This window comes from Callithrix jacchus, chromosome 10, assembly GCF_049354715.1.
Source record: "Callithrix jacchus isolate 240 chromosome 10, calJac240_pri, whole genome shotgun sequence".
Lineage (NCBI taxonomy): Eukaryota > Metazoa > Chordata > Mammalia > Primates > Cebidae > Callithrix > Callithrix jacchus.
Genome location: NC_133511.1, coordinates 124,530,820 through 124,541,452, shown reverse-complemented (window position 1 = coordinate 124,541,452; position 10,633 = coordinate 124,530,820). Strand labels below are relative to the sequence as shown.

Here is a 10,633-nt window from a genome sequence, read left to right as displayed (position 1 = left end):
GTTTCCATCTTTTTGTTTCTCAGTGTTACATTATAAGTCATTTCTCAGATCTAGCTTCCAGTTCATTAATCTTCTTTAAATTGTGTTTAATCTGCTCTTTAGCTTATCCATTAATTTTTTTTTTTTTTTTTTTTTTGAGACGGATTCTCACTCTGTTACCCAGGCTGGAGTACAGTGGTTCAATCTCTGCTCACTGCAACCTCTGCCTCCTGGGCTCAAACGATCCTCCCACCTCAACCTGCAGAGTAGCTGGGACTACAGATGCGAGCACCACCACGCCCGGCTAATTTTTGTACTTTTAGTAGAAACAGGGTTTCACCATGTCGCCCAGGCCGGTCTCAAACTCCTGAACTCAAGTAATCCACCTGCCTGGGCCTCCCAAAGTGCTGGGATTACAGGCGTGAGCCACACGCCTGGCCTGTTGGGTTACTTTTTAAATCTTCTGGTTCTCTCTGTACCATCCTGTTACTGCACGCTGGTCTCTTCCCCTTTCAGCCCTCTTTTCTTTGCGTGTGTCTTGTGGTCTCTTAGGCAGCTGTGTGATGGACACGGAGACGCCAGTCCTCTTGTTTTTGTCTCTGCCTCCGCTCCCTCGTGGTGGTTCTTTACTTTTATAATCTGTAGGTTGGTTTTGTTTTGTTTTTGAGACAGAGTCTCTCTCTGTCACTCAGGCTGGGGTGCAATGACACGATCTCAGCTGGCTGCAGCCTCCGCCTCCCAGGTTCAAGCGATTCTCCTGACTCAGCCTCCAGAGTAGCTGGGATTATAGGTGCACACCACCACGCCCAGCTAATTTTTGTATTTTTAGTAGAGACAGGGTTTCACACCATCTCACCTGGGTTGGCCAGGCTGGTCTCCAACTCCTGACCTCAGAAGGTTCACCTGCCTTGGCCTCCCAAAGTGCTAGGATTACAGGCGTGAGCCACCACTTCTGGCCCAGTAATCTGTAGTTTTCATCACGAGTTCACCCTTGGGAACAGCAGGGTTTTTGGGGTTTGCTTTTGTTTTTAGAAGTTCCATGTGCCCAGGTGGGTTGAAAGTGTACCTCTGCTCAGCAGGGGGTTTTCCAGTCGTTTTCAGCTTTTCACACCCGAAGATAGACGATGCCCTGCTTGAAGGGCAGACCCTGGAGTTCCGGGCTCTCTAGAGCAGCTCTTTCCACTCCCGACCCTGAACGTTTGTATCCTCACTCCTACTGGTCGGTGCAGACAGATTCATATCTTAGCCTTTAGAGACCGTGGAATGTTTGTTTCTTTCTCCCCAGTTCTTCTGTCACTTATGGGTGTAGGAGCCTAGGCGCCCAAGGCCCTCTCTGCATCTGAAACCCCCACGGGATCAGCTCCTACAGTCCCAGCTTCAGTTTCTCTCTTTGTCTTTGATACATTGGGCCATCCCTTTCTTTCAAGTTCACTTGTTTTTCCTTATTTTTTTTTTTTTCTTTTTTGTTGAGAATGGGTTTCGCTATGTTGTCCAGGCAGGTCTCTCGATCTCCTGGGCTCAAGGTATCCTCCCACCTCTGCCCCTTAGTAACAGCGGGGATTACAAGTGTCAGCCACCACACCTGGCTCAAGTTCACGAAAAAAAAAAAACATGTATAGGCTGGGCATGGTGGCTCACACCTGTAATCCCAGCACTTTTGGAGGCTGAGGCAGGCAGATCACGAGGTCAGGAGTTCGAGACCAGACTGGCCAACATGGTGAAACCCCGTCTCTACTAAAAAATACCCAAATTAGCTGGGCATGGTGGCTCATGCCTGTAATCCCAGCACTTTGGGAGGCTGAGGTAGGAGAATTGCTTGAACCAGACCCAGGAGGCGGAGGTTGCGGTGAGCTGAAATTGCACCACTGCACTCCAGCCGTGGCTACAGATCAAGACTCCATCTCAAAAAAAAAAGTTTATAAACATAAGTAGCAGGAGGGGTCCAGCCACCCTCTCAGTTCATCATGCCACTTGGCGGGGGAGGCACTGAACGCTGCCACTGCCAGGGAACTCCCTGTTTCAGGGCTCTGGAGGGACCCAAATCTTGCTCACACTGAGGAACGGTGGGCAGCTGAGAGCTGAGGCAGCTTGAGTCGGGGGAGGTGAGGATGAGGCTGTGTGAATGACATAACAAGCAGACCTTGAGGCCAGGTGTTTTCAGGGATAGAAGAAGTCTGGGGGCTGTTGGGTCCCCTCCATCTCCATCCTGGCACCTCCTGGGAGAAGGGGCGCAGCCTGGGTCCTGCTGGTATCTGGGGTCCGGGGGCAACAGATACACCCTCCTGGAGCCTCAGTGGCGGGAGAGCATCATCACAAACTCTGCGGGAGAGAAGGGCAGGGCTTGAGCCGGTCCACGTCAGGGGTCCCAGGAGGTGCTGGGCTCAGCCTGGGCCCTGGGAGGCTGTCCAAGGTTTTCCAGAAAGGAGACTCACCATCAAAGTCTACGGTGCCATCCCCATTGAGGTCCACTTCTCGGAGCATCTCGTCCAGCTCAGGACCCGCCAGTGGCTCCCCGAGCAGAGCCGGCACTGCCTCCCGCAGCTCTGGCACGGTAATTCGTCCATCCCTGTCCCTGTCAAACTAGGGTCCCCGCAAGGCTCAGCCCCTCCCACCCAAAGCTGCCTCAGCCTGCAGACAGCTCCACTCTTACCACTGCCTGTGCCTAGATGCTCCCCTGTCCACCGTCTCCGCCCATGCACACCTTCCCCAACCTCCCACGCCAAGGTGGTTTGCCGCCTGGTCCAGGAAGTCCCCTGGATGGATCCCCTAGCTGGGAGTGAGCTGAACCCTCTCTGACCCATTGCCAGGCCCCAGTCCCACCGCCTGCAGGGCTCTGGGCCTTCCTGAGGCTGAGACCTGAGTGAGAGGCCAGCAAAGATGCCACCCAGCCCTGACCCCCTCTGCCCACCGCACCACGCTCCCACCTCTCGGAAGGCGATGCGCAGCTCCCGCACCCCCAGCATGTGCGCCGTCTCCTCCCTCAGCTTTGGGCCTATCAGTTCCACAAACTCCTCAAAGTCCACACGGCCACCCACTGCGGACCCAGGCAGAGTGTCACAATGGTGAGGGCATGAGGGCTGAAGCCCAAGGAGGGACACCCCCCAGGCCAAGCACCCCCACCCCCAGGCTCTGCACCTAGGAAGAAACAACCAGGTTGGCGCCTGCAGCAGAAAGGAGGCTGGAACCCCCATCCTCGGCTGCTGGGATGCCGGGGCTGCTTCTGCTCTTAGCGAAGAACCCTAGTGTGCTAGGAAGAGACCAGGCTTTGGACCAGATAGTCCCAGGTTCAGATCTTGACCCTGCTGCTGTGTGTGGTACTGGCTGACTTACCCTCCCTTCCTCATCCTAGGGGCAGGGTGGGGAGCCTACTCCGTGGGGGTGCTGCTGGGGTTCAGGTTCACAGCCACGAAGTGCTGGAGCCCAGTGGGCAGCAATCAGGGCCACTTCCGGACACACCCTTGTAGTCTGTGCCTCAGTTCTAAGATGCCATCAGTCACACAAACACCCATGGTCACGCAACAGCTTTGCCACAACACCAGATATCCACATCAGCTATAAATCACATCCCCATGTTGGAAATTGTATGGAGAAAATGCAGGAGTCCCGGAATGAAGTGAGTCTGAGCTTTGCCTGAGGACAAACCGTCGAAAGGTAACCGCACCGTGCCTGCCATCAGACACCTAGTCGCAAGGCGCAGCTGGGGTCCTCTCCCGCCAGAGCGACCCCGATTCAGGCAGCTGCCACCAGGGAACAGGAATGGGGCAGAGTCACAGAAAGAGAGAGAAAGAGAGAGGGTGCCAGGTGACTAGTGTCAGCGGAGAGCACTTTATCGCTGAGTCGGGGCCCCTGGGCCAGCGAGGCAGGAAGGGCTCAGGTGGAAGGAGTGAATGTGCGCACGGGCCATGGCAACAGATATCCCCAGCAAGGTCCTCAACCTGAGCCCCAAGGGGCCCTCCTGGGTCTCTAGGGTGGCCTTCCTGGCCTGCCTTCCCACACAGAGAAGCAGGAGTTTGGACCCAGTGCCCTCACCTGGAAACCATCACTCTCCCTCACTCCCACCGCCACCCTGATGGCCTCCCAAGGGCCATCTCCTGCCAGCCCCTCATGATCCCTCTGAACCACGCAGCCCAGAGAAGCACAGGCTGCCGGGTGGGCGGGGCCCGGCACTCACTGCGCATCTTGATGTGCTGGGAGACCTCCAGGAGCTCCATCTCCGTGGGCATGTAGCCCAGGATCCGCATGCAGTCGCCCAGCTCCCGGTGGCTGATGTAGCCGTCATGGTCGGTGTCAAACTCCTCGAAGGCAGCCTGAAGCTCTGTGGGGGAGGGAGGTCAGGCCCAGGTGGCCAGGCTCAGGGACAGCTCCTGCCCCCGCCAGCCGCAAGAGCCACTCACCGTCTAACTCCTCCGGGCCCAGCTCTCGGTCCTGCATGGGGAGAGTCCGCCGTGTCCCCAGGGCCAGCTGTGGCTCTGTCACCCTTCCTCCTCCATCCCCTGCTCATGCTGGCTTGGCCAGGGCCAGCCACACCAGGGCAGGGAAAGGACGCTGAAGCCTCGTATGTCCCGGGAGAAGCAAGCTCCCTTTCGTGCTCCTGGGGCCTGGAGCTCCCACAGAGCCCTGGTGCGAGTTCTGGCTCTGCCTACGCCCATGCCGGCCAGAAACCCACCCTTCTCCAAACCGAAGCAACACAATCCCACAGCCCAGGTTCGGTCTGGGGCAGAAGAGGCAGAGGGCCTCCCAGGCGTAGGGTGGGCTGAGCCCCAGGGGTGTGTCTCCAGCCCCACCCCCAGGACCCCCAGGCCCACCCAGGTTCCACCTAACCTTCCCGAAGACTCGATTGAGCAGGGGCCCGTATGTCCTCTGAGCAGCGTCGTGCCAGGAGTCAGGACGATGTCGGTGGGACTGGCGTGAAGAGGCTGGCCCAGGGGATGCAGGGGGTACCCCTGCGGGCCCCTCTCCAGTCCTGGGAGGGTTCTTGCTGCTCCCTGGGGCCTCCGGGCCTGCCTGGTCCCCAGAGCTGCCAGCGCGCTTCCGGGACCCTTGGAGCCCCCTCTCCTTCTTGCTCCTCTTCCTGGTCATCGGGGGCTCCTCTGCATCACTCTTGGGAGTCACAGGGGTCTTCTGAGGGCCAGGGGCTGGGTCTGGGCCATGCTGCCCACTCACCTGCTCTGTGGCCATGGGGGAGGGATGACGGGGCTCAGAGACACAGCACTCCTGGGCACCCTTGGCTCTCAGGACTCATAAAGCTGCTTATGCACCCCCATTCTTAGAGCTGGGAGCCTAAGATCGGGCTCTGAGGGGGATTAGGGTAAGTGAGGCAGGCAGCCCCGGCCCTAATCCCAGTGCTCTGCTCCAGGGCTGGCCATGGCAGAGCCAGATGGGTCCAGAGAACTGTCCTTGGTCAGAAGCAAAGGGCACCGGGACATGGTGGCTGCCATGAGCCTCAGATGCCAGACCTGCTACTTATTAGTCAGGAGACCCAGCAAACTCCCCTCCCAACCTCAGGTTCCCCATCTATAAGATGTGGGGAATAAAGCCAGGGTGCGGAGGACTCAGCCCGGCTGTGTGAAACGGGTGGAGGCCTTTGTTAGACACACGACCAGGGAAGGCATCTTAGGAGGGAGGAAGCACTTGGACAACGGCTGGGAGGTGGGAAAGGATGAGCAAGTGGTCCACAGAGGCCCCCCACGGGTGACGTCCTGCCCAGAGCAGAGGGCATGTGAAATGGAGGAAGAGGCCAGATCACAGATGCCTCAAATGCTGGGTTGAGGGGCACAGGGGGTGATGTGGGAGGAGGTGGGCCGGAGTGGCCTGGGGGAGGAGGGTCTGACTCTCCAGGCTCGTGAGGGCTGGGGGAGGGGGTCTGGCTGGTCACTTGGCCCTACTGGGCCAGGGTTAGGGTTTCCCGGCAAGCAGCCCTATGAATGATTGATGTCCTCTCAGCTTGGGTTTCCTGCCCACCCGCCTTAGCGCTGCCAGGCGCCACACAGGAGGCCCCGGTGAGGGCCGGGGAGACAGCTCGAGCACTGGGCAGGCAGGCACGCCCTGCTCCTTCCGCCCATCGGCCTGAGCCTCCCAGGTAAGCCAGGCCTCACTGGTCAGGGCCTGGGGCTGGGGATGCCTGGGCTCTGATCCAACAGGGAATGGAGACAGCAGAGGGGGGTAAGCTGGAGGAGGAGCGCTGCGGGTACAAGACCAAGTGGCTGGAGCCTGGGCCTGGGGGCATCCATTCCGTCCCCGGGCTGCACCACCACCTGGGCTCTCAGGGCCCTCTGCCAGCAGGGAGGGCAAGGTGGGGCTGCAGGCCTCTTGCATCCCAGGTCTGGGTGCCCCCCAATTGCCCTTGCCCTCACCGTCATCCCACTGCAGAGCCCCTCCCCTTCTCTGTTTAGCAGCTCCAGGAGACAAACAGGGGTCACCTCCTGCCTGAGCTGTGGGAAGCGGGAGAGGGCCATGGGGGGCAGAAGCTGCTGGAAAGGCACCGGGGCTCCCAGGATGGCCCTCCTGGCCCCAGGCTGTCAGGGTCCTGAGATCCGGACCTCATCCTGAGACCCATGATGACACTCACCGGAGGGGAGGGGGTTCCCACTGCCACAGACTCCCTACCTTTGGGTCCCCTGGGCCTATGGGAACGAGAGCCCTCCCTTCTTGGAATCCTAAACACTCGAACCGCAGGAAAGCAGGCATAAAGGGGCCTTGTGATGAGCAGACCAAGTGGTCTTCAAACTGTGTTCCCTGGAACCCTACGGGGGGGTACTCTTCCCCCCTTAGTTGAAGCACCCCCTTTTAGTTCATATAGGAGTTCTACTAAAATACTTTATTTAAAGACAAAATTCCATCCCTTTAACAATTTTTGGAAGCCTCTGGGTTAGTCTACCCAGACACATTGGGATTCCACATGGCAGGAGATGAAGTCTAGCTGGGCACGGTGGATCAAGCCTGTAATCTCAACACTTTAGAAGTCCGAGGTAGGAGGACTGCTTGAGCTCATGAGTTTAAAACCAGCATGGGCAACATAGCAAGAACTTGTCTCTGCTAAAAATTTAAAAAGTTGGCTGGCCAGGCACAGTGGCTCACGCCTGTAATCCCAGCACTTTGGGAGACCAAAGCAAGCAGATCACGAGGTCGAGAGATCAAGACCAGCCTGGCCAACGTGGTGAAACCCCATCTCTACTAAAAATACAAAAATTTGCTGGGTGTGGTGGCAGGTGCCTGTAGTCCCAACTACTCAGGAGGCCGAGGCAGGAGAATCGCTTGAACCCAGGAGGCGGAGGTTGCATTGGGCCGAGATCATGCCATTGCACTCCAGCCTGGCAACAGAGGGAGACTCTAACTCAAAAAAAAAAAAAAAAAAAAAAAAATTAGCCAGGCCCGGTGGCACGTGTCAGTAGTCTCAGCTACTTGGGAGGCTGAGGCCCAGGAATCACTTTAACCCAGCATGTGGAGGTTATAGTGAGCCGAGATCATACCACCGTACTCTAGCCTGGGCAGCAGAGTGAGACTCCATCTAAAAGAAAAAAAAGAGTAATAAATAGTAATGGGTGCTATCCTTTCTTCTTTTTTTTTTTTTGAGACAGAGTCTTGCTCTGTCACCCAGGCTGGAGTGCAGTGGCATGATCCTGGCTCACCACAACCTCTGCCTCCTGGGTTCAAGCGATTCTCCTTCCTCTGCCTCCTGTGTACCTGGGATTACAGGCATGGGCCACCACACCCAGCTAATTTTTGTATATTTAGTAGAGACGGGGTTTCACCATGTTGGCCAGGTTGGTCTCGATCTCTTGACCTCCTGATCCACCCACCTCGGCCTCCCAAAGTGCTGGGATTACAGGTGTGAGCCACCACGCCCAGCCATGGGTACTATTTTTAAAAGTAGTGGCTGCACACCTGCAGTCCCAGCTACTAGGGAGGCTGAGGTGGGAGGGTAGCTGGAGCCCAGGAGGTGGAGGCTGCAGGGATAGTGCCACTGCACTCCATCCTGGGCAATAGAGTAAGGCCCTGTCTCAAAAAAAAAAAAAAAAAAAAAACAGTCTGGGTTGAGCCCTGCCTTCTCCCTTCCTACCTTCACTGATTCTCTGAACCCCCCTCTCCTCGCCTGTAACATAGATCGTATGAGGACTCCCTGCGATCATCCATTTCAAGTCCTTGGCATAGGCTAACTACCCAAAAGGCAATGACAACGGCACAGGGAGGGCTGTGACTCGCCGGGAGATGCACTGCACCATCTCTCCCATTCTCGGTCATTCACGCCGTTATTGACTCACCAGGCACCACTCCGTGTCCAGCAGAGCTCTGGGGACCCCAGATGCACACTGCTATGGAAGCCGACCTGGATGCCACCGCTGGCCACAGGCCCCGAATGGAGCTGGACGATGAGGACTCCTACCCCCAGGGTGGCTGGGACACAGTCTTCCTGGTGGCTCTACTGCTCCTTGGGCTGCCAGCCAATGGGCTGATGGCATGGCTGGCTGGCTCCCAGGCCCGGCACGGAGCAGGCACACGTCTGGCGCTGCTCCTGCTCAGCCTGGCCCTCTCTGACTTCTTGTTCCTGGCGGCAGCGGCCTTCCAGATCCTGGAGATCCAGCATGGAGGGCACTGGCCACTGGGGACAGCTGCCTGCCGCTTCTACTACTTCCTGTGGGGCGTATCCTACACCTCTGGCCTCTTCCTGCTGGCCGCCCTCAGCCTGGACCGCTGCCTGCTGGCGCTGTGCCCACATTGGTACCCGAGGCACCGCCCTGCCCGCCTGCCCCTCTGGGTCTGTGCCGGGGTCTGGGTGCTGGCCACGCTCTTCAGTGTGCCCTGGCTGGTCTTTCCCGAGGCCACGGTCTGGTGGTACGACCTGGTCATTTGTCTGGACTTCTGGGACAGCGAGGAGCTGCCGCTGCGGATGCTGGAGGTCCTGGGGGGCTTCCTGCCTTTCCTCCTGCTGCTGGTCTGCCACGTGCTCACCCAGGCCTTTGCCTGTCACAGCTGCCGCCACCAACCGCAGCCTACAGCCTGCCGGGGCTTCGCCCGTGTGGCCAGGACCATTCTGTCAGCCTACGTGGTCCTGCGGCTGCCATACCAGCTGGCCCAGCTGCTCTATCTGGCTTTCCTGTGGGACATCTACCCCGGCTACCTGCTCTGGGAGGCCCTGGTCTACTCCGATTACCTGATCCTGCTCAACAGCTGCCTCAGCCCCTTCCTCTGCCTCATGGCTAGCGCCGACCTCCGGGCCCTGCTGCGCTCCGTGCTCTCTTCCTTCGCGGCAGCTCTCTGTGAGGAACGGCCAGGCAGCTTCACACCAGCTGAGCCACAGACCCAGCTGGACTCTGAGGACCCAGCTCTGCCAGGGCCGATGGTGGAGGCCCAGCCACAGATGGATCCTGTGGCCCAGCCTCAGGTGAACCCCACAGCCCAGCCACGATCGGATCCCACAGCCCACGCACAGCTGAATCCCACGGCCCAGCCACAATCGGATCCCATAGCCCACGCACAGCTGAATCCCACGGCCCAGCCACAATCGGATCCCATAGCCCAGGCACAGCTGAACCCCACAGCCCAGCCACAATCAGATCCTACAGCCCAGCCACGATCGGATCCCATAGCCCAGGCACAGCTGAACCCCACGGCCCAGCCACAGTCAGACACTGAGGCCCAGACCCCTGGACCCGCTGCCAGTTCTGCGTCCAGTCCCTGTGACGGAGCCTCCCGGGCCCCATCCTCCCATCCCAACCTAGGGGCCCCGGAGAACCCAGCCCCTCCTCCTGCCTCTGAAGGAGAGATCCCCAGTGGCACCCCACCAGAGGAGGCCCCAGGCACAGGCCCCACGTGAGGGTTCAGGAATGCCCAGGCCCGCCAGAGCAGCGAAAAAGCCCGGGGGAGACAGAGGAACCAGCCAGTCAGTCAGGCGGGAAGCCACGGACAGCGCTGTCCTTGAAAACCCTGCCGAGTCCCGCGGGCCTGGAGGGAGGACTTGAGGGAGGGGAAATGAACCAGCCAAAGGTCTCAGGCAGTTCCATGTCAGCGTCCCCTGCTCCCAGCCACCAGCCTCTTCCATGGTTGCCCCCAACACACACACAGTTGCCCGACAGCCCCAAACCACAGCTAATGGCGTCTTGCAGGGTTCTGTCCCTCAACACCCCAGACCCCGCTGACAGTTCACTGGGCCTCAGTCATGCTGGAGGAAGACAGCTTCAGACACTTTCCTGGGCTTGACCTGACCCCCTTTCATCCTTCCCTCCCTCTCCTCCGGTCCCATCCTCCAGCCTGGACACAAGGACGCAAAACAAAAAAGTCCCTGCAGAGAAGGGGGTCTCCTGGGAGCCACCAGCTCCAAGCAGGAGCCTGAGGCCCTGGTGACCCACAAGCTGGCCTAGCATGGCCAAGCCTGCTCCAGCAGTCCCATGCCCCCAACAGTCACTGAGGCTGGGGCAGGGTCTCCCTCAGCAAGGCGCCAGGAGAAGAGGCCACAGCTACCTAGCCTGGATTCAAATCCAGCTCTGCCACATCCCAGCTGCGCGACTCTGGAAGAGGAACTTCACCTTCCGAGCTCCCGTGTCACTGGCCATTGTGAGGATGAAATGAGAACGTGTGTAAGGCACCCAAGAGCCTGTCGCATGGAGAGGCTGGGTGAACTGGTGTTGTCCTTCAGCCACGTACAGGGATGTCCCTT

General features: G+C 58.7%; 2 protein-coding genes across 4 annotated transcripts; one reads left to right on the top strand and one right to left on the bottom strand.

Moving 5' to 3' along the window:
• Positions 1-1,421: 1,421 nt before the first annotated feature.
• On the bottom strand, positions 1,422-8,603 carry CABP4 (calcium binding protein 4). Of its 3 annotated transcripts, XM_035263494.3 has the most exons (7): positions 8,241-8,603; positions 4,801-5,147; positions 4,374-4,404; positions 4,151-4,294; positions 2,904-3,013; positions 2,412-2,559; positions 1,422-2,298 (listed from the first exon to the last, which is right to left on the bottom strand). In XM_035263494.3, the coding sequence occupies exons 2-7, from the start codon at positions 5,056-5,058 to the stop codon at positions 2,270-2,272; spliced, it is 720 nt and encodes a 239-aa protein (XP_035119385.3). In that variant the 5' UTR covers positions 5,059-5,147; positions 8,241-8,603; the 3' UTR covers positions 1,422-2,269. The 3 variants fall into 3 exon arrangements, with proteins under 3 accessions (XP_035119385.3, XP_078197697.1, XP_078197698.1); XM_078341571.1 differs by lacking the exon at positions 8,241-8,603 and having other exon boundaries at positions 4,801-5,235; XM_078341572.1 differs by lacking the exons at positions 2,904-3,013; positions 4,374-4,404; positions 8,241-8,603 and having other exon boundaries at positions 2,130-2,298; positions 4,801-5,235.
• GPR152 (G protein-coupled receptor 152) lies at positions 8,282-9,849 on the top strand. The gene has a single exon (XM_035263493.3). It carries the CDS (start codon positions 8,282-8,284, stop codon positions 9,791-9,793), a length of 1,512 nt encoding a protein of 503 aa, XP_035119384.3. The 3' UTR covers positions 9,794-9,849.
• The last annotated feature ends 784 nt before the right edge of the window (positions 9,850-10,633 follow it).